This window comes from Oncorhynchus nerka, linkage group LG19 (genome assembly GCF_034236695.1).
Source record: "Oncorhynchus nerka isolate Pitt River linkage group LG19, Oner_Uvic_2.0, whole genome shotgun sequence".
Taxonomy (NCBI): Eukaryota; Metazoa; Chordata; class Actinopteri; order Salmoniformes; family Salmonidae; genus Oncorhynchus; species Oncorhynchus nerka.
Genome location: NC_088414.1, coordinates 3,254,104 through 3,277,956, shown reverse-complemented (window position 1 = coordinate 3,277,956; position 23,853 = coordinate 3,254,104). Strand labels below are relative to the sequence as shown.

Genomic DNA, 23,853 nt, shown 5'->3' with positions numbered 1-23,853 from the left:
GGTGAATTGATCTCCCAGTATCTGCTGGAAAACAGACTGAACCAGGTTTTCTTGTAGGATTTTTCCTGTAATTTTCTGTGTATTTTTATCCTGAAAACTCTCCAGTCCTTAACAATTACAAGCCTACCCATAACATGATGCTGCCACCACTATGCTTGAAAATACTGAGTGTATTACTCAGTAATGTGTTGTATTAGATTTGCCCCAGACATAACACTTTTTATTCGGGAACAAAAGGGAATTGCTTTTCCACATTTTTGCAGTTTTACTTAAGTGCCTTGTTGCAAACAAGATGCATGTTTTGGAATATTTTTATTCTGTACAGGCTTCCGTCTTTTCACTCTGTCAATTAGGTTAGTATTGTGGTGTAATTACAATGTTTTTGATCCTCAGTTTTCTCCTGTCACAGCTATTAAAACTCTTGAACTGTTTTAAAGTCACCATTGGCCTCATGGTGAAATCCCTGAGCGGTTTCGTTCCTCTCGGGCAACTGAGTTAGGAAGGACGCCTGCATCTTTGTAGTGACTAGGTGTATTGAATCACCATACAAAGTGTAATTAGTGACTTCACCATGCTCAAAGGGATATTCAATGTCTGTGTTTTGTATGTTTACCCATCTACCAATAGGTACCCTTGTTTGTGAGGCATTGGAAAGCCTCCCTGGTCTTTGGTTAACCTGTCTATGAAATTCCCTTACAGATAATTGCATGTGTGGAGTACAGAGATGAGGTAGTCATTAAAAAATCATGTTAAACACTATTATTGCACACATAGTGAGTCAATGCATCTCATTATGTTACGTGTTAAGCAAACGTTTACTTCTGAACTTGGCTTGTCATAACAAAGGGGTTGAAAACCTATTGACTCAAGACATTTGATAATTTGTACAAATTCTGAAAAACATAATTCCACTTTGACGTCATGGAGTATTGTGTGTAGGCCAGTGACATAAAAATAAATAAATAAGGTGTTTTTAAATTCAGGCTGTAACACAACAACATTTGGAAAAAGTCCAGGTGTGAATACTTTCTGAAAGCACGGTATTGCTTGCGCTTATCAGAATCTCCCTTCACACAGGTTCATGCACGTTGCTGTTGACCAAATAATTGTTTTATAACCAAATAATCATCAGGACATTGTGTAGCCCTATCAAATTACAGATTGCTTCAGGAAGAGGACATTGTGGTAAGAGGAGGGCAATGTCGGAGTCTTTCATTTTCGGTTTATGGTTCCAGCTCTAGTGGGAGGGGTGCTAGTGTGTGTACTCGCATGTCGTGGGAACCCAAGCTCTCACGCCTATCCCATGCTCTTGTTTACCTGTGTGTGTGTGTGTGTGTGTGTCGTTTTCCATCCAATGCCTTTCTATTGCTCTGCCATATTGTGTGTGTGTGTGTGTGTGTTCCATCCTGTGCCTTTCTATTGCTCTGCCATATTGTGTGTTTGTGTGTGTGAGGTTCCCGTGGGTTCTCTGTTGCTGGGCTTGGCTGGGGTATTGGTGCATATATAGGGGATAGGGTGGTGGAGTACCCATACAGACATGAATGGAGCTGAAGCTGGCCAGTTTCATGAATGAACACTCGTTCCCAAGGCTATTAGGATAATGACTTGACTTCCCCAACAGTGTTGTATATGGCTTAGTGCCATATGAGATAGGGATTCTCATGGTGGTGCTTGTAACACTGGAGTTGTGGGTTTTATTTAGGGTTGGGTGATATTACGATAGCATCGTCTTATCAACGATGATTGACTGCGATCGTTGATGGGGACGACATCGTGATGTGACAGACAATTGTTTAGCCTATTTGAGGTTGACTGGCGCAGCGCATAGAATAGCGGAGTCTTGCAGCTCACAGCAGGGGAGCAAGTGACTTCTACCCCCTCTTCCTTGCTCTACCTTCCTCTTCCTCCCTCTACCTCCCTCTACCCCCCCTCTTCTTCTTCTTCTACTTCTTCTAATTTCCTATTTGCTATATCCTATTTCAATAAATATATTATATAGCCTACAGAACGCGAGAGAGGAATGTAGGCCAGACAGAGCAGAGAATTCCTTCAATGCAGCACGAGATGTCCAGTCAGAAAATATTGTTTCGCTCTCTGTCGAGCATTTGAGGATGAAAATAACTGTATGCCTATGGCATACGTAGCTAGCTACACATCCAATCTGTGTATGGAACCTAAAACAATAGGTTCTGAACTAATATTAATACCAATCTGTAAACCTCAGCTATCATAGTTGTTGTATCAACTTCAAGTCTGAATGGCATTAATGAAGCCTATGTGTAACAGGTGTGAAATGGTTAGCTAGTTAGCGGTTCAATCAATGACGTCACTCCCTCTGAGACCTTGAAGTAGTAGTTCCCCTTGCTCTGCAAAAGCAGTGGCTTTTGTGGAGCAATGGGTAACTATTCTTCGAGGGTGGCTGTTGTCGATGTGTGCAGAGAGTCCCTGGTTTGAACCCAGGTAGGGGTGAGGAGAGAGATGGAAGCTATACTGTTACATATGGATAGAGTATAATATAATAACTTTATTGTGCCAAGGATGCAAGTCCTATATACATGTACTGTAGTTATTACCACACATTAGATCCCCACATTGTAGCCTGGACATTGAATATATTCACTGATCATGTACTGTAGTTTGAATATATTCACAGGCAGGCATGAGATCCCCACATTGTAGTTGAATATATTCCTGGACATTGAATCCCCATATTCACTGATCATGTACTGTAGTTATTACCAGGCATGAGATCCCCACATTGAATATATTCACTGATAATGTACTCTTCCTTGGCAAATAAAGGTGCGGTTCAGGTATAAATCTGAGACATTCTTTATCAGTCATTTCAAACTCCATTATTTGAATGACGCTGTGTCTGCATGTACAGTGGGGCAAAAAAGTATTTAGTCAGCCACCAATGGTGCAAGTTCTCCCACTTAAGATGAGAGGCCTGTAATTTTCATCATAGGTTCACTTCAACTATGACAGACAATGAGAAGAAAAAAATTCCAGAAAATCTCATTGTAGGATTTTTTTAATGAATTTATTTAAAAATGATGGTGGAAAATAAGTATTTGGTCAATAACAAAAGTTTCTCAATACTTCGTTATATACCCTTTGTTGGCAATGACAGAGGTCAAATGTTTTCTGTAAGTCTTCACAAGGTTTTCACACACTGTTGCTGGTATTTTGGCCCATTCCTCCATGCAGATCTCCTCTAGAGCAGTGATGTTTTGGGGCTGTTGCTGGGCAACACGGACTTTCAACTCCCTCCAAAGATTTTCTATGGGGTTGAGATCTGGAGACTGGCTAGAACACTCCAGGACCTTGAAATGCTTCTTACGAAGCCACTCCTTCGTTGCCCGGGCGGTGTGTTTGGGATCATTGTCATGCTGAAAGACCCAGCCACGTTTTATCTTCAATGCCCTTGCTGATGGAAGGAGGTTTTCACTCAAAATCTCACGATACATGGCCCAATTCATTCTTTCCTTTACACGGATCAGTCGTCCTGGTCCCTTTGCAGAAAAACAGCCCCAAAGCATGATGTTTCCACCCCCATGCTTCACAGTAGGTATGGTGTTCTTTGGATGCAAGTCAGCATTCTTTGTCCTCCAAACACGACGAGTTGAGTTTTTACCAAAAAGTTCTATTTTGGTTTCATCTGACCATATGACATTCTCCCAATCTTCTTCTGGATCATCCAAATGCTCTCTAGCAAACTGCAGACGGGCCTGGACATGTACTGGCTTAAGCAGGGGGACACGTCTGGCACTGCAGGATTTGAGTCCCTGGCGGCGTAGTGTGTTACTGATGGTAGGCTTTGTTAATTTGGTCCCAGCTCTCTGCAGGTCATTGACTAGGTCCCCCCGTGTGGTTCTGGGATTTTTGCTCACCGTTCTTGTGATCATTTTGACCCCACGGGGTGAGATCTTGCGTGGAGCTCCAGATCGAGGGAGATTATCAGTGGTCTTGTATGTCTTCCATTTCCTAATAATTGCTCCCACAGTTGATTTCTTCAAACCAAGGTGCTTACCTATTGCAGATTCAGTCTTCCCAGCCTGGTGCAGGTCTACAATTTTGTTTCTGGTGTCCTTTGACAGCTCTTTGGTCCTGGCCATAGTGGAGTTTGGAGTGTGACTGTTTGAGGTTGTGGACAGGTGTCTTTTATACTGATAACAAGTTCAAACAGGTGCCATTAATACAGGTAACGAGTGGAGGACAGAGGAGCCTCTTAAAGAAGTTACAGGTCTGTGAGCCAGAAATCTTGCTTGTTTGTAGGTGACCAAATACTTATTTTCCATCATAATTTGCAAATAAATTCATTAAAAATCCTACAATGTTATTTTCTGGATTTTTTTCTTATTTTGTCTGTCATAGTTGACGTGTACCTATGATGAAAATTACAGGCCTCTCATCTTTTTAAGTGGGAGAACTTGCACAATTGGTGGCTGACTAAATACTTTTTTGCCCCACTGTATGTATGTATTACAATTATACACTTCAACAATGTTTACCACTCCTGCTGCTGGGACATCAATGATTACACATTGTAACTATGCAATAGACTATGCAATAGACTAGAAACATGATTGAATTGTAATTCATATATAAAGAAGAAAAACTATGCATATCTAACTCCCTTCATTGATCTGAGGATACAGGATAGTACTTCAATGAGACACTTAATTTCAACCAGAATGTGAAATGCTTTATTGAAAGGAGTCCATTATCCAGGTGTTATAAATACATAGATGCATTATAATTATGATATTTGTAATATTATATTATAAATACAAGTTCAATCTGTACTCCAATGCACATATGGTGTACTTTATAAAATGAGGAAGAGAGAGGTGTAGAAGACAGAAAGACGAGGTGGGGAGAGAGGTGTAGAAGACAGAAAGACGAGGTGGGGAGAGAGGTGTAGAAGACAGAAAGACGAGGTGGGGAGAGAGGTGTAGAAGACAGAAAGACGAGGTGGGGAGAGAGGTGTAGAAGACAGAAAGACGAGGTGAGGAGAGAGGTGTAAAAGACAGAAAGGGAAAGAGGTAAGAACAGAGACAGACAGCATATAATTCTTGAATTACAGTGCTACCCTAATATTCTCTCAGTTCATCACATTTGCTGTGTCTCCTAACCTCCGGGCCAACTAGGGGGCCATCTCCGGGCCAACTAGGGGGCCATCTCCGGGCCATCTTAAGTGCGGGTGAGGTGGCGCTGATGGGACTGGCTTCTCTCTCACATCAAAACATACCTGCAGACGAGTGACAGCGGCATAATTATGCCTTGTTTTTTTTTTCATTCTAATTTATTATTATTTCAATGTAAAGCATCTCTTCAATGATACTTCCTGTTGACCCGACCAAGTGACATCTCAACAATGATCACCTATGATCATGCTGTGCCCTCTGTGTCAGCCAGTTCAGATGCGGGAGGGGTTCACCAAAACAGCTGATATAACCTAGAGGATTTAGGGAGAGGGATGAAGTGAAGAAGAGACTTATTGTGTGTGTGCGTGGTCTCACCTGGTGTTATGCTGAAAAACAGACACATGAGGACAAACAATAGAAGATGATGTCAATAGAAGATACTGTATGTGACGCAGACACCTATCAGAGTGTACCTGAAACATTTAAATATAGAGAGCTATGTGTCTCATCACTTGGTTATTGCAAGGCTAACCCCCAGGGAAATCATGACTTGACAGCAACAGATAGTCCAGTGAAAATGACTGTGTGTTTATGTGGTGTAAATCTGAAAATGAGCAGCTGACATCTTAAAGGTTTTTTAATAAATGCATGTGAGACAGGTTCCATGTACAACAAGACAGGCAGAGATGGAGAAAAATAACACAGAACATTTCAATTACCTCTGGTTATGGACACTTTTGCCACAGTAAAGCTTCCACGACCTGTTCCTCGGACAAGGAACAGTTTAATTACCTCTGGTTATGGACACTTTTGCCACAGTAAAGCTTCCCCAGCCTGTTCCTCAGACAGTGGACATCTGGAAATATCTACATTTTCAACCCCTTGATCAGCTCTCTCTCTGAAAATAAAGAAAACAACTTATTTTTTATAGGTATACGTCAATACAGCCCAGTGCTGCTTATCTGAGATGCCATCTTCATAGGTGTCTGCTTTGACTTCCTTTGTGTCGGAAAAAAGTTGATTTCGGAACAATTATTTTTGATTGAAAATAAAGTTTTGCTCTCAAAACATAGCATTTAACAATTTGCCTGTGAATAACCACACCTTCATACAAACCTGCTACTGTATGCAGAATTCTTGACGCACAACCGAAGATGCTGCCAAATCCTGCCAGCACGCCCACAAGCGAGCCACTCAGGAGCAGAATGAGGATGCATGGAAGAGGGAAAGGAACGAGATGGGAACAACGACAATTTGTTGCAGGTTGGGGAGGGGGGCTAATAGCTGAACAATAGACTATTCAACCTTTACTAAAGAATAGTCTAATTGCCGAGCTAGGTGTGAACCCCCCCCCCCCTCCTATCACAGACCAGATTTGCCCTAACTATCACAGACCAATTTGATTTGACAATAGAATGAGTCAAAATTCACCCAAAGCTGAAAACGGCTTACGTTGGCAAACTGGAACACTAAAATTAATGACTTTACTGGAGGATAAAATCCATAAAAAAATCTATTTTTATTTTACCACTACAATATGTTCGTCAGACGAAACTGGAAAAAAAAAATTGTGTAGGAAGTAAACTTTTCAAATAAAAATAAAACCTGCTATTTCTGGTCTTATGACAAACGAGCTGCCCAGACTTACATAATTACAAAGATGAGATTCTCCTGATTCTCCTGATTTTAAAATGGTGCCCATGTAACAGTTTTGCTTCCGTTCCTCTCCTAGCCCCTAACTGGGCTCGAACCAGGGACCCTCTGCACACATAGACAGCAGCCATCCTCAAAGAATCATTACCCATCGCTCCACAAAAGCTGCTGCCCTTGCAGAGCAAGGGGAACAACTACTTCAAGGTCTCAGAGCGAGTGACGTCACCGATTCGAACCGCTATTAGCATGCATCCCGCTAACTAGTTAGCCATTTCACACCGGTTACACCCGACTCGAAAAAAAACTAAATCTACACAGTGAGATATTTGACGAAATAGACCGGCATGCCTCTCCATAGGAAAACAATGGGGGGAACTCACCGTTCCAAGGGCAAAAAGTATTTTGGGGTTAGCATTTGATGACAACCAAGCTAGCTGCCCAGACTTACATAATTAGAAAGAGGATATTCTCATGATTTAAAATGGCGTCCGACTTGCGATGTGTATATTTAGATATTTGGCAAAATAGACAGACATGGCTATATTTTTCCTCCATAGGCAACAATGGGAAGACCACAGAGTTCCAATATTAATTTAGTTTACATTTTAACTATAAAACAACGTGAGCAGGTCTCATTGCCAACAATAGCGAAGCAGGCGTTGTGACGTTGATGATAAGCTGGGAATAGAACGTTCGGAAAACGAGTGCTACGGGGCTCAATAGAACTAATAGGAGCTGGCATGGTGAAAAATGCAGATGTTGATTTAGTTATGTATCCATAACGAATTACTATGGGAATAAATATCGCTGATTTACAGAAATATTGGAACAAAGTTGTCTCAATAAGGCAAACCATTTAGAATCCTCCAATCCTGTAGCCTACTCCCGACTGTCACGTTGTACAGCGCCATATTTTCCACTCCATCCTAACGGAAACCCTGAGGGTTTAATTTTTCTCAGAATGGAAGCACCATAATATTAATAAAATGAATTAAGCCACATTTCTTCAAATAAATCCCATATACTATGTTATTACAAAAAAAGGTTTTAAAATCTCTGGTAATGCCAATAGGGAAAACTATCAAATGCTTCTCAAAGATGCCCTCTGGTGGTAAAACTAGAAATAACTCGCAGAAACATACGAAATGGCAGATAATTAAATGACGTGCTACAGAATGCAGGCAGCAGCATGCAGTGTCCGCAGTATGGCACAACTTTTAAAGGAGGAACCACTGTGTATGTGTGGAATCTGTCTCTTTGCACAATGCTACATTTCGTATTGTTTTTGTCAAAATGTGTGCTGTCATTTTTAAAGAGAGATCGGGATTTTGGCAATAACGCCCTTTCTCTACTTCCCCAGAGTCAGATGAATTCACGGATACCATTTTTATGTCTGCATTCAGTTTGAAGGAATTTGCTAACTTGCGTTATAGCATGCTAGCTGTACCTGTAGAATTCCAGTCAATGCACTAATGCTAGTTAGCAGGGGCTTGCAAAACGACCTATGTCCTTCATACTGGACACAGGTACATAAAAATGATATCCATGAGTTCATCCGACTCCAAAATCCCGAACCATCCCTTTAAGGCTGGAGTGACAGATGTACTTGCCCAATCCGGCCCGCGGGTTTGAGTAAAACCAAATCAAAACTGTGTAGAAATTATAATGGACCTATATTCATACAGTAAAATGGCCGTGCAGCTCGCTAATAATCACTAGACAGTCAGGGAGCATTACATTCCACAAGCAATGGATAGAGGACTATTTTCTGCAAATTCTGACGTCAAGGAAATATAACCAATTTTCATTGCGGCCTTCCCAACCTCGTTGAAGACCCACTGCGGCAAAATTAGTTTAGACACCCCTGCTTTAAGGGCTGGATTAAGCTTCCTTTGAAAATGCTCATTTGTTCCATCCATCAATTATTATATCATATGAAGAGGGTTTCCTCCAAGTTACCATGTTTCATTGTGTTCATTGGGGCCATTATTTGATTTGATATATTAGGATCCCTATTAGTCGACGCCAATGGCGATGTCATTTTCTATCGCAATAATCTAACAGGTTCGAATAGTACATCCCCAATTCACTGTTTCCATCCTTTTGTTGCCTACTGAAAACGACTCAGATTTCTTCTAAGCTTGACCATGATTTTCATTCATTCTGTTCTGTAGAAGGTGAGTCGGCTGGAGGAGCAGGAGAAGGAGGTGGTGAGCGCTCTGCGTTACTTCAAGACCATAGTAGACAAGATTATGGTGGAGAAGAAGGTGCTGGAGATGTTGCCTGGCTCGGCCAGCAAGGTCCTGGAGGCCATTCTACCCCTGGTGCAGGTGGAGGCCCGGATAACACACAGGTATGTGGGCTGAGAATGTAGAAGGCCTTATAGTGAGCACAAGATGTTTAAAATGTATTTTCAATCAAAAATATGCATTTTCAATGTGTTTTCAATGTTTAGGGGGCTAGCATGCAAAATAGTATGCAGGTAAAAGTAGATGGGCTTAGGTGAGTATTTAGCATAGGTTAGTGGGATCTAGTCTGTCATTTCTCATATATTGTAGCCTAGGCATGTTGCAACTTAGTGATATGGGCTTTGTGCTACATCACAAAGCATTCTTGCAGATTTGCCACAAAATAATAGAAACAAATGGTGGCCCCAAGATGTAACTTCATTTTGTGATTTGGGTGAGATATCCCTTTATCTATTGGTTTCCTTACCCTGTAGGCAGTCTATGGACAAGGTATGACAGCGATCCGTGCTTTGGTTTTGTTCACCTGGCCACTGTTTCAAATGCAACATTTTTAGCATTTGTGGCACAAAATCCAATGGCGTGATCACTAACTGCTAGCTAGCTGCTTGTGGCCTGCTAGAAGTAATGTGTCGTATCCTGTTGTAACATTTCTCTAAAAAAGGTATGTATGTTGCAAAAGGATCAGGATCTTGACAAATATGTGTTCCATACCGAGGCATGTGTTATTTCAGGAAGTGCACACACGGGGCGCTATTTCTTAAAAAAATAAAAATGCATTTGGGCACACAAAACAATTTAGGGTCTTGATTCCAGGAGGAGATTGATTGTCTCTGCTGTCGGCGAGAAGCTTGATCTTGCCGTCTAGCAAGTTAGCAAACCAAATACATAGCTGGAGCCCTGAGCAAATATCATATATTTTGGCACATCTTAGATAGTTAACTTATAGTTAATCAGTGGCATAGTATGCACCCCCGTATTGAAAATCATACCAAAGGTATGTACAGATACCGTGGTGTATGGTATATTGCCCGAGCCTAATAGTGAGGCATAATCACCTTCCTGGACTATTCGGTGTACATCTTGACCGGTCAGGTATTTCATACCATCGTGTTCATGTTGTCCCTATTAATCATCTGGAATGTGACTCCCTGTGGTGGAAAAATGTAATCGACCATAGAACACTTACAGCTGGTTAGAAAGAGAACCGGGTGCACACCTTAACAAAATGTTTTGTCACAGAAAACAAAGTTCAGGTAGTCCCTCCCCCTGTTTCAGTCCTTTTTCTTCTGTTTGGTGCCAAATGAATATGGCCAAGAACAAATCCTTCAGTTAACAGTATATTTTATATTGTCTTTCTTTGTAGAGCCCTGAAAGAGAGACTTGGAGTTCTCTCCTCTGGAATGGCTGTGCTTGCCAGAACTAGCGTACTGCTAGCACAGCGCCATCAGTCATTGTTGAAGGGGGTCAGATGTGACAGGTTTTGTATCCGGACCCTGTTTTTAGTGCTGAGTGACAGATAGTGCTTACAGTGGTTGAGGAATGGGTCTCTGGGGGTCTGACCTCCTCAACTCACACACACATACACACACATCAGCCTCCTTGTGCCTTTCCAGCCGCAGACCCCAAACCCGATAATACTTCTCAGGCCCCTAGAGGTCAAACTCACACTCCCCAAGTTAACAGGCCTATCGTAATAACCCTACAGGTCTAGATCACCGATCACACCCCAGCCTCAGGGACTCAAGTCCTACGCCTCTGCTTCTGGAAGAACCTGGGTCCAGTTTTCATAAAGAGTCAGACCTAGGATCAAGTCCCCACTGTCCATGTAATCTTAATTATTGTGATTTAAAAGGAAAAAGTGATTGAGATGCTTATGAATACAGACCCAGTTGTTATTGCTGAGTTATTTACTTGATTCTCCTCTTGCCTGTGTAGTTAGTTCATCCTGGCTACTAGCCATAGTCTTTGGCTCCACTTTGCCCATACAGCCCCCAGCCCAAATGTAGCTGTATCATAGAAATATAATCTATAGACGGGGCTTGGAACCACTAACCCTGACAATTTGACTAGTAAACTCACGGGGAGGCTCGTTCTGTAGATTATATTTCTATGAGCTGATTCCTGTAGAGGCAGTGGAGGGATATTCCAGAGTTGTGAATCAGCTGCAACGTGTTGGAACTGGTCTGAACCTTCACCACACCCTACTGTTTCTCAATGCTCAATTCAGCACAGACACTATACTGTAGTTACCAACCAGACAATTCCCTCCAGCACACAAACACATTCTGCATTTAATACCCCCAACAGGGGAAATATTGAGTTAACCCCAAGTGTGGATACATCTGGCTGTTGAAAAGATACCCTAGTAGTCCTTTAGTCTAGTTGTCTGTGTTATCAATCTATGGAGTCTGACATGAAATGTCGGCGTCCACGCCCTCCCACCCCCTATCCCACCTATCACTTGTGACTTCCCCCTTCTCTCTCCTTAGTTCAGCGGTGTCGTCGTGTCACAACCGTGTGTACCAGAGCCTGGCCAACCTGATCCGCTGGTCCGACCAGGTCATGCTGGATGACATCGACCTGGACGACAAGGACAACGTGGTCGCGGTCACCACCGTTATCAAGGCTGTGCTAGACGGGGTCAAGGTGAGACGAGACGGTCGTGGGAATGTGAAACGATAGTTTTCAGCTCTCCGGGGCTCACAGAGGGTCATATTCCCTGTTTCTCCCTTGCAGACCTGGGTTGAATACATTTGTCAAAATATGCCTACTTTCAAATACTTAAGCCGTAGTTGATTTAGTTTGCCTGGTACAAAGGAACCATTGTTTTAAGTCCCAAAAGTACAAAGGCCAAGATGAATCAAGTGCATCTCAAATGTACTTTTGTTTAACCAGGTAGTCCCATTGAGGTCGGAAAACCTCTTTCCCATGTTAAAGAATTCGACCAGCTTTTCACAAGTCACTCAATATGATAGTGTATTGGACACTATTTTAACCTCTGTCCCTTATAATAAATTGACACCACTTACAACAGTAGTTGTAGTGTGTAATGTACATTAAATTAATATCAATAGTTGTTGACTGGAGTTGCGTGCTTTTCTTAAAGGAACTGGTCAAACTCACCATAGAGAAACAGGAGCAGCCCTCGCCCACCACTCTCAACAAACCACCACCACCTATTGCCACACCTGAGAGGTAAGTGGACGTGCGCACACACAAACACCCCTACACACACAACAGACTTGACCATTTCTCTCACTTACACATTCTCCTGTTATGTCTTCAGCACATCCGAGTTGCCCCTGACGGAACGGGAGCGGGAGATCCTGAGTAAGACCACGCCCACTGTCCCGCCCACCGAGGCTATGACGGACATGGCCGAGGAGGACATAGCCCCGCCCAAACCCCCCCTCCCTAGCCTGAAGATGGATGCGCTCAGGTTAGGAACATTGGGAGGCCATCTTTAGATATTATCGTCTTATCAATAGTATGCAGCAGGTCCCACCAGACCGAATCTTTGGGCCTTTTGCTTTTAGGGCCCACAGTTTTCCTGGTCAAGTCAGGTGGTGAGAAGAAACTCAGGGTCTTATTTATGGTGTATTCAAAATGTTAAAATAATCTTATAGCGCTTCATCTTCTCATCCACCTGTCTTCATCTGCAATGAATTGAATTTGCTTTGAGATATTTAAAAAAAAACATGAGGCGAGGAAGCTACTTTAGACTATTGAGATGCACCCATTTGAGAGTGGTCTGTTCGTCTTTAAGCGGTCATGTAGATTAACTTTTTCACTCGTGAAAAACTTTTCATCATTGCGGAACATTCCGCCCCCCTTTCGAACGGCAGACCCATGCAACCTCCCCACCACGGTGTAAAAAGAGAAGTCCCCCCCCCCCCCCCCTTCCCACAGTCTATAAGAAGGAACCGGACATGGTTCTGCAATCTGGACTGTCTGCGGTCGGAGAAAGCAGAAGCGGGTCTGCCGACCGCATTGTGTCAGCGACTGTGATCCTGTAGCATTAGAACTTCTGAACTTGTTCTTCAGTGTAGGCAAATCTGTTAGTAAACCGAACAAGAATATAAAGTGTCCCATGTTTCATGAACTTAAACAAAAGATCCCAACAAATATTCCATACGCACAAAAAGTGTTTCTCTCAAATGTTTTGTACAAATTTGTTTACATCCCTGTTAGTGAGCATTTCTCCTTTGCCAAGATAATCCATCCACCTGACAGGTGGGGAATATCAAGAAGCTAATTAAATAGCATGATCATTATACAGGTGCACCTTGAGCTGGGGACAATATAATTCCACTCTAAAATGTGCAGTTTTTGTCACACAACTTCACAGATGTCTTAAGGCAGCGTGCAATTGGAATGCTGACTGCAGGAATGTCCACCAGAACTGTTGCCAGAAATTGTAAATCAGCCGCCTCCCTCGTTTTAGTGAATTTAGCACTACTTCCAACCGGCCTCAAAACTGCAGACCACGTGTAACCACCCCAGTCCAGGACCCCCACATCCGGTTTCTTCACCTGCGGGATCATTTCAGACCAACCACCCCGGACAGCTGATGAAACTGTGGGTTTGCACAACCAAAGAGTGTCTGCATAAACTGTCAGAGACCGTCTCAGGGAAGCTGCGTGCTCGTTGTCCAGACTATGTTTCGGCGTCGTAACCGACTTCAGTGGGAAAATGCTCACCGTCGATGGCCACTGACACGCTGGAGAAGTGAGCTCTCCACAGATGAATCCCGGTTTCAACTGTACCGGGCAGATGGCAGACAGCGTGTATGGGCGAGCGGTTTGCTGATGTCAACATTGTAAACATAGTGTCCCATGGCGGCAGACAGGCCCAAACTACTGACAACGAACACTATTGCATTTTTCGATTTGCAATTTGAATGCACAGAGATACTGTGACGAGATCCTTAGGCCCATTGTCATCCACCACCATCACCTCATGTTTCAGCATGATAATGCACGGCCCCATGTTGCAAGGATCTGTACACAATTCCTGGAAGCTGAAAATGTCCCAGTTCTTCCGTGGCCTGCATACTCACCAGACATGTCACCCATTGAGCATGTTTGGGATGCTCTGGTTCAAAGTGTACGACAGCGTGTTCCAGTTCTATGCGAAGGAGATGTGTCACGCTGCATGAGGCAAATGGTGGTCACACCAGATACTGACTGGTTTTCTGATCCACACCCCTACTTTATTTAAAGGTTTCTGTGACCAACAGATGCACATCTGTATTCCCACTCATGTGAAATCCATAGATTAGGGCCTAACAATTTTATTTCAATTGACTGATTTTCTTATAGGAACTGTAACTCAGTCAATTGTTGCATATAGCGTTTATATTTGTATTCAGTATAGAATTCTACCAAAGAGGAAGTGAAGCGAAGATACAACTGAAACGTTGACTAAGTCAACATTAATAATTTTTTATTGACTTGAGATGAGGGTTTATTTATGAACTAAGCCTAATTGAGTCTGTGAAACTCACTTTCATAGTATCTCATCTGCTTCTAAGGATGTGTCTCAAATAGCACCCTAATCCCTATGTTAGTGCACTACTTTTGACCAGTGCCCTATAGTGTTCTAGTTAAAATCAGAGCATTATATAAGGTATTCACTATGTAGTACAGTTTTTTAACAGTGATTTAGTTAAAAGTAGTGCACTATTTAGGGAATATGGTGCCATTTGGGACATCCACTGTCAATGTGGAAAAACCAGACGTTTAAAACATTTTATCTCAAAGGGGAATCCTAATCATCTAGAATTGTTAAACCTAGAATTTCTTCCTCCCTCTTAAATTAAAAAGGATCGTCATTAAGGATCGTCATTAAGGATCGTCATAAGAGGTTGGAAACTGAGGGTTATAGGCAGGCAGTCACTTATTCAGTCACTATGTGCTTAAGGAAGCAGAGCTTTGACAAATCCATAGACCTTGGGCTTAGCCAGTAGATCAGATAATATGACAACTAGGATTTTGAATTGCACTGCTGTCTCTCTTTTTCTCACTCTTCCTCTCCCTCTTCCTCCCGCTCTCTCACTTCATATTTTTTTTCTGTGCTTTCCATCCCTCTCTCCATGTCTGTTGGGGAACAGAGCACACTTGGCTACTGACCACTTTGTAGCTGCCCAAAGGAGATCCGCAAAGACTGACACGTATGTTAGCCTATAGGGTCATTCCCCTGCATCATGAAATCCCGCCCACTTTATAACTATCCAATCCGGATCCCAGAAGTGTCTTGATTGCTAGAGGAACTGATTAGTGGAGTGCTGTATCTTGCACGTTTGAGTTCCTAATTATGCGTCATTGCCTCATGGCGCACAATGAAGCCCACGTCCAATCAGGGAAAGCTTGGTGCATGATTGTGTACCAATGATGTCATGTAATCATACATACAGTGGAAGTCTGAAGTTTACATACACCTTAGCCAAATACGTTTAAACTCAGTCTTTCACAATTCCTGACATTTAATCCTAGTAAAAATTCCCTGTATTAGATCAGTTAGATCACCACTTTATTTTAAGAATGTGAAGTGTCAGAATAATAGTAGAGAGAGTGATTTATTTCAGCTTTTATTTCTTTCATCACATTCCCAGTGGGTCAGAAGTTTACATATACTCAATTAGGATTTGGTAGCATTGCCTTTACATTTTTTACGTGGGTCAAATGTTTTGGGTAGCCTTCCACAAGCTTCCCACAATATGTTGGGTGAATTTTGGCACATTCCTCCTGACAGAGCTGGTGTAACTGAGTCAGGTTTGTAGGCCTTCTTGCTCGCACACGCGTTTTCAGTTCTGCCCACAAATGTTCTATAGTATTGAGGTCAGGGCTTTGTGATGGCCACTCTAATACCTTGACTTTGTTGTCCTTAAGTCATTTTTCCACAACTTTGGAAGTATGCTTGGGGTCATTGTCCATTTGGAAGACCCATTTGTGACCAAGCTTTAACTTCCTGACTGATGTCTGGAGATGTTGCTTCAATATATCCACATAATTGTCCTCCCTCATGATGCCATCTATTTTGTGAAGTGCACCAGTCCCTCCTGCAGCAAAACAACTCCACAACATGATGCTGCCACCCTCGTGCTTCACGGTGGGGATGGTGTTCTTCGGCTTGCAAGCCTCCCCCTTTTTCCTCCAAACATAACGGTGGTCATTCTGGCCAAACAGTCCTATTTTTGTTTCATCAGACCAGGGGACATCTCTCCAAAAAGTATGATATTTGTCCCCATGTGCAGTTGCAAACCGTAGTCTGGCTTTTTTATGGCGGTTTTGGAGCAGTGGCTTCTTCCTTGCTGAGCGGCCTTTCAGGTTATGTCGATATATTGATTTGCACTTTTTGCACCAAAGTACGTTCATCTCTAGGAGACAGAACGCGTCTCCTTCCTGAGCTGTATGGCGGCTGCGTGGTCCCATGGAGTTTACTTGCGTACTATTGTTTGTACAGATGAATGTGGTAGCGTCAAGCGTTTGGAAATTGCTCCCAAGGATGTACCAGACTTGTGGAGGTTTACAATTTTGACTGATTTCTTTTGATTTTCCCATGATGTCAAGCAAAGAGGCACTGAGTTTCAAGGTAGGCCTTGAAATACATCCACAGGTACACCTCCAATTGACTTCTGACCCACTGGAATTGTGATACAGTGAATTATAAGTGAAATAATCTGTCTGTAAACAATAGTTGGAAAAATGACTTGTGTCATGCACAAGTAGATGTCCTACCCAACTTGCCAAAACTATAGTTTATTAACAAGAAATTTGTGGAGTGGTTTTTTGAAAACAAGTTTTAATGACTCCAACCTAAGTGTATGTAAACTTTCGACTTCAACTGTATCTATGTATGTCTATGGTGTGTACACATCTTGAATGTCATCCTTTCTAGGGTTGGGGTCAATTCCATTTAAAAGTATAAGTAAATGTAACAGGGTAGCCTAGTGGTTAGAGCGTTGGACTAGTAACCGGAAGGTTGCAAGTTCAAACCCCCGAGCTGACAAGGTACAAATCTGTCGTTCTGCCACTGAACAGGCAGTTAACCCACTGTTCCCAGGCCGTCATTGAAAATAAGAATTTGTTCTTAACTGACTTGCCTTGTTAAATAAAGAAAAAGAAAAAAAATCTCAGAGAATGTCCATAATACTAGTGGGGAAATAATACTGTGAAACACTATCATTTCACAATTAGCGCCAGATGTATATTGGACATTTTCTGACATTACAATACAAAAATTCAAACAAATCTTATGTGTAACATTAAAAAGGTGTAACATTAAAAAGGTACACCAAATGGAATTTCAGTGTACTTCCTGAATTGACTGGAAATGAAGCTGACCCCAACCCTGTTACTTTCCTGGTCTCCATGGCTTGCTGATTTTATGCTGTGCCTTTTAAACTGTCATTGACTTGTGGTGATTGCAGTGTGATAACCTGGAAGGACCAACTTCCCGGATGTCATTGAAAACGAGGCATTAAGCTCGTAATGATGATTTTTACCAGAGGTGTGGATTCGAGTCACATGACTTGGACTCAAGTCTGACTCGAGTTACATTTGATGACTTGACCTGATAAAAAATAAACTGACTTGAGACTTGACTTGGAGTGTCAAGACACGGGACTCAACTTTTGACTTGAGACTGATGGCTTTAAATGATCTGGCCAGGTTTGTTACTCTTTTTGTGTGCACAGAGTCTCCGTGGATTACTCTCCACGCAGCCAGAGACCGTATCACACTTGGGGGCGGGGGATGTGTTGGCTAGTGAAACGCTTACTCGGCTCTCTGATTTGACCAGCAAATTGTCAATCAACAAGCTAGCGCATTGAGGAGGTTATTTTAATCGGCTACATATAGACTTTTGTATTTTGTATTTCATTTTTGCTTATTCGATCTGGTCACTAACATAGGCCTACGGCATTGGACCAAATTCTTATTTAAAAAAAACATTGTTATCTGTGCTTTAGAACCAAAGAGTTGCAGGTCTTGACTCTTGACCAATAGAACCAAAGAGTTGCAGGTCTTGACTCTTGACCAATAGAACCAAAGAGTTGCAGGTCTTGACTCTTGACCAATAGAACCAAAGAGTTGCAGGTCTTGACTCTTGACCAATAGAACCAAAGAGTTGCAGGTCTTGACTCTTGACCATCAGCATTGGTGTACAAAGGCAGACCAGAAAGCACTTGTTTAATTTTCTCTGGTTTTGCCTGGAGAAAACAGAGAAGCCTACCTAAATGAATACAATCCATATAAGGTACCATTTAGAAATCTGCTACGGATGTATCTTTGCCAAAACAATAGGCTACCTGGTGATTTCATATTTCAGATAGGCCTAGTTTGTGTGGGTTATAATTATATACCTCAGTGGTGGTACTGGTCTAAAGACAGCTTTAACATTGTACTACCTTCGATACTTATGGGATGAAGATGTAACATATTCTGGAAAATACATTTTTGTGGGGAAGAAAAAGGCTACAGACAGATCATGCTTTCCATTCAGTCCTGCAAAGTCTGCCGCATGTAGGTAGGTCATATCGTCCTGCTTACTCTGGACTCCAGAGAAGTGACAATGTGACATGATATCCCTAGTTGATATTGACTGCTAACATGAATGGCTTTAAGCTCAAAAATGCAGGTGTAAAACGCAGTTTATTTCTGTGTCTTGCGTTTTGAAAATGCATCTGTGTTTATGGCTGTAATGACAGGCTACATTTGGCAGTGATTGTGCATGTGCAATGTGCATGTGCAATGTGCATGTGCAATGTGCATGTGCATGCGCGGGTGTCGCAAGCTTTGAACCACTGCTTTTTGGGGGTCCCAGGTCAAAAAGTTTGGAAACCACTGAACTACCGAACAGATAGCTGTACAGAAAATCAGCGATCTGTAGGATCGGGTACGGCGCAAACGTCAAATTGTAGGGAGAGAGACTTGCCATAAATGGATATTCAGCTCCACATAAACGAGGTGCTCAAGAATATGAACCCATTACTTTGCTCACCAGCAATGGGGCATCAAGCAACAATTACTAGCATCGGCCGACTGGGCTTTTGGTACGTCAAAGTTGCTTGAAATGTGTAATTTACTTATGAAGCTTGCAATTGGAATATGTTTAAATTAATAATCAATGTGTTGTAGACAAAATAATGAAAGGGCTGTCTGGTAGCCTCAATAAATAGACAAAGATTGGTAGTTGAACAAGTCCTTGTCTGTATAGATTTATTTTACTTGAAAAAACTTGACTTGCTCTTTGTATGCACGACTTGGACTTTACTCAAGACTGGACCGGTTCTACTTGGGACTTGATTTGAGACTTGGACCTTGAGACTTGCTTGTGACTCGAATAATAGTGAATTGGTCCCACCTCTGGATTTGACCATAATAACCCCTCAGTAACCAGGTTTCCATCCAACCTTTTTATGCGAGCGAAGTACATGTTGGAAACAGCACAACTTTCCATATGTCGACAAAACAAAATACGCTAGACAAGGTCTGTAAAATGTATTACGTGAGAGATGGCAATGGAAATGCCTTTATGCGCAAATATTGATATAATAGCCATCATATGGAAGTCAAATTAGATTCACGCGATATGTTGTGTGGTCCTCCCACTACGACTCGATAAAGAATGCAGTTTATAAGGCCACAGATTCATTAAGTTATGATGAACTTCACAAGGTGGTGAAAGTGCATGCAGTGATTAATGCTGCTTTCCAATAAATATCTAGGGTCTTATTCTAATGTCAATGATGATCGATGCTTTGGCTGCCTTTTGACAAATAAAAATAATCTCTTTTGTCCATAATAATGTCATCATGTTATCCCACCTGCCAGCTGTTAGCTAGAGTGCCAAGACCAGGGCATATACACAACGACCAGCGTGGGCATATACACAACGACCAGCGTGGGCATATACACAACGACCAGCGTGGGCATATACACAACGACTGTTTATGTGCACTAGGTAATTACGCAGAGGATTTCATCCGCAACAGATCAATTTAATGGAAACTCATCTCTGGCGGGGAAATGTGCTTATTGTTTTTATGCGGATTGTAGTGGAGTCACATGAAAATCTGTCGCCAATTGGATGGAAATGTAGCTACTGTCATCCAGCTCAATGAGCAGTAAACGGTGTGTGTGTGTACCAATGCCCCTACTTGTATTTGTGAGCCTGGTTGTGCATCAGAAGCCCGAAAAACAGTGTTGGGGTCAATTTGAATTGAAGTCAGTCCAATTCATAAAGTAAACTGAAATTCAAATTGACCCCATACACTGCCGAAAAATGTCCATTCTCACTGATGGTCATACATCCTACTTCGCTCTCTCCAGTCCTCCTCCGGCCCTGCCCCCAAAGAAGCGCCAGTCGGCCCCGTCGCCCACCCGGGTGGCAGTGGTGAGCCCCGTGAGCCGTGGCTCCAGCCTGCCCTGCAGCGTCCATAGACGGGTACCAACACACACCTCACCAGAGACACATACTAGTACTTTGTTATTGTAGAGTAACACCCACATATTCCACTTGTCCAATGGTAATGGTAGTACAGTGAAACTTTGTCAGAGTATGGTGTTGAATCGGGTGGATTACCAGGCGATTATAATGGTTCGATACAGACTAGTGATCAGACTTGATTAGGCCAGCATTTAACAGCTCCACAAAGGTCTGTCTTATTTCCTGAAACTGTGTTGCTGACATCTGTGTCTGTTTTTCATTGTGTCTGTCTGTCTGTCCGTCTGTCTCTGTGTCTCTGCAGCAGCAGGGCTATGAGCAGGAGTTCCTCCAGAGGCGTTTCTCAGGCGGTAGCCAGTCGTACAGGGGCAACTCCCCGCGCCTCTCGCCCTGCAGCAGCATGGGAAAGCTCAGCAAGTCTGACGAGCATCTCTGCTCCATGGAACAGGACAGCGGACGGTGCTCCCAAAATACTAGTTGTGAGACGCTGGGTAGGGATGCACACACACAGGCATATATAGATAGAGATATATATATATATATATATATATACACACACACGCATATATAGATAGAGAGATATATATATATACACACACACAAAATACTAGTTGTGAGACGCTGGGTAGGGATGAACACACACGCATATATAGATAGAGAGATATATATATATATACACACACATGCATGCAGTTGAAGTCAGAAGTTTACATGCACTTAGGTTGGAGACATTAAAACTCATTTTTCAACCACCCCACAAATTTCTTGTTAAACAAACTATAGTTTTGGCAAGTCGGTTAGGACATCTACTTTGTGCAGGACACTATTAATTTTTCCAACAATTGTTTACAGACAGATTATTTCATTTATAATTCACTGTATCACAATTCCAGTCGGTCAGAAGTTTACAAACACTAAGTTGACTGTGCCTTTAAACAGCTTGGAAAATTCCAGACAATGATGTCATGGCTTTAGAAGCTTCTGATAGGCTAATTGACATCATTTGAGTCAATTGGAGGTGTACCTTTTGGATGTATTTCAAGGCCTACTGTCAATCTCAGTGCCTCTTTGCCTCCTAGAGATGAACGTACTTTGGTGCGAAAAGTGCAAATCAATCCCAGAACAACAGCAAAGGACATTGTAAAGATGCTGGAGGAAACAGGTACAAAGTATCTATATCCACAGTAAAACGAGTCCTATGTCGACGTAACCTGAAAGGCCGCTCGGCAAGGAAGAAGCCACTGCTCCAAAACCGCCATAAAAAAGCCGGACTATGGTTTGCAACTGCACATGGGGACAAAGATCGTACTTTTTGGAGAAATGTCCTCTGGTCTGATGAAACAAAATAGAACTGTTTGGCCATAATGACCATCATTATGTTTGGAGGAAAAAGGGAGGCTTGCAAGCTGAAGACACCATCCCAACTGTGAAGCACGGGGGTGGCAGCATCATGTTGTGGGGTTGCTTTGCTGCAGGAGGGTCTGGTGCACTTCACAAAATAGATGGCATCATGAGGGATGACAATTATGTGGATATATTGAAGCAATATCACAAGACATCAGTCAGGAAGTTAAAGCTTGATTACAAATGGGTCTTCCAACTGGACAATGACCCCAAGCATACTTCCAAAGTTGTGGAAAAATGGCTTAAGGACAACCAAGTCAAGGTATTGGAGTGGCCATCACAAAGCCCTGACCTCAATCCTATAGAAAATGTGTGGACAGAAGTGAAAACGCGTGTGTGAGCAAGAAGGCCTACAAACCTGACACCAGTTCTGTCAGGAGGAATGGGCCAACATTCACCCAACTTATTGTGGGAAGCTTGTGGAAGGCTACCCAAAACATTTGACCCACGTAAAAAATGTAAAGGCAATGCTACCAAATCCTAATTGAGTATATGTAAACTTCTGACCCACTGGGAATGTGATGAAAGAAATAAAAGCTTAAATAAATCACTCTCTCTACTATTATTCTGACACTTCACATTCTTAAAATGAAGTGGTGATCCTAACTGACCAAATAGAGGGAATTTTTACTAGGATTAAATGTCAGAAATTGTGAAAAACTGAGGTTAAATGTATTTGTCTCAGGTGTATGCAAACTTCAGACATATATATATATATATGTCGGAAGTTTGCCCTCATTGGCTTCCATGCATTTGAAACGAGAGCTTGTGTGAGGATGACGGACACGAGCTTGGTTAGAGACGGTTACTATCCAACGGAGTGCTGCGATTGGTTGCCCCAAATTCTGGGGGCGGGGCATTTTTTTTACGTGTGCACTTATCGTACCCAGAGGCATATTCTCTCACACATGAGAGCACTCTATTTTTTTTAAATTCTAAAAATCTATTTTTTAAAATACTCACTTCAAATGTCAACAGCTTAACCGTAACCACCAATACTGCATTTCAAAGACTGTTTCCCTCTTTCTCTCGATCTCTCCTCTGTTTCTCTTCAGACACGGAGAGTTACGACCCAGACTATGACTTCCTCCACCAGGACCTCTCAGTCTTCACTGGGGACCCCCTCGCCCCCTCAGGGGTCACCTCTCTGTCGCCCCTCCCTGAGTCCCACAGCGAGTCATCCTCCCCCGTCCCTCCTCCCACCCGCTTTAGCTCCCCACCCGCCCCCCACCCTCACCACTCCGAATACTGGACCCCCCAGCCCGGTGCTCACATCAGCCCCTTGCACCCTTGCCGCCTCAGCGCGCCTCCAGCGTTACCCCAGAAGAAACGGCGCAGCGCCCAGGTGTCGCCCTATCCGGACGGGTGCTGGGGTGGTTCCTCGCGGGGGCCCCTCTACGAGAGGTTCCCCTCGCAGTACGATAACCTGTCGGAAGAGGAGCTGCTGCACCCCACGCCCCCCTTCCCCCTCTTCACGCCCATCTCGCCCATGCCCCAGAGCAACGGGGGCGTGTTTGTGGCCCAGTACCTGGCCAGCGAGAACGCAGACGTTCCCTCTAGTCCACCGCCGCTGCCCGAGAAGAGGAACAAGCACGGTGAGTGATGGAGAGATTGGGTGTGGTGGAGAAAAGGATAGAAGGAGTGGAAGAGAGAGAATTACAGAAAAAAATTGAGAGAGAAGGAAAGAAAAAGAGCAGCAGGAGGATTGAGGAAGGGAAGGAGATGGGAGATAATTGAGCAAAACACAGAGAGAGAAATTAAACATTAAAGATTGAAGGAGGAAAGGATAGAGACTGAGGGAGAGAGGTGTTTAGAGTGCTAACTTAGCTGCAGTGTCATTCATGCATGACTCATGTTTAAGAAATCTGCCACAGAGAATAGAGGGAGGAAGTGTAACTCCAGGACAAGCACAATGGACTCCTGATCCTCTGGCAGTTGGGTACAGAGGT

The 23,853-nt window shown here is 42.9% G+C and overlaps 1 protein-coding gene across 3 annotated transcripts in view; it reads left to right on the top strand.

The window, feature by feature from the left end:
* LOC115147105 (rap guanine nucleotide exchange factor 1-like) overlaps positions 1-23,853 on the top strand; it is a 100,901-nt gene that overhangs the window by 51,691 nt on the left and 25,357 nt on the right. For 2 of the 3 annotated variants that reach the window (XM_065004618.1, XM_065004620.1), the window contains exons 3-10: positions 8,978-9,156; positions 11,542-11,698; positions 12,159-12,247; positions 12,339-12,491; positions 15,165-15,224; positions 20,386-20,500; positions 20,805-20,991; positions 22,960-23,499. In XM_065004618.1, the coding sequence (XP_064860690.1) occupies positions 8,978-9,156; positions 11,542-11,698; positions 12,159-12,247; positions 12,339-12,491; positions 15,165-15,224; positions 20,386-20,500; positions 20,805-20,991; positions 22,960-23,499 (1,480 nt within the window). The remainder of the gene's footprint in view (positions 1-8,977; positions 9,157-11,541; positions 11,699-12,158; positions 12,248-12,338; positions 12,492-15,164; positions 15,225-20,385; positions 20,501-20,804; positions 20,992-22,959; positions 23,500-23,853) is intronic. The other variant, XM_065004619.1, reaches the window with a different exon arrangement.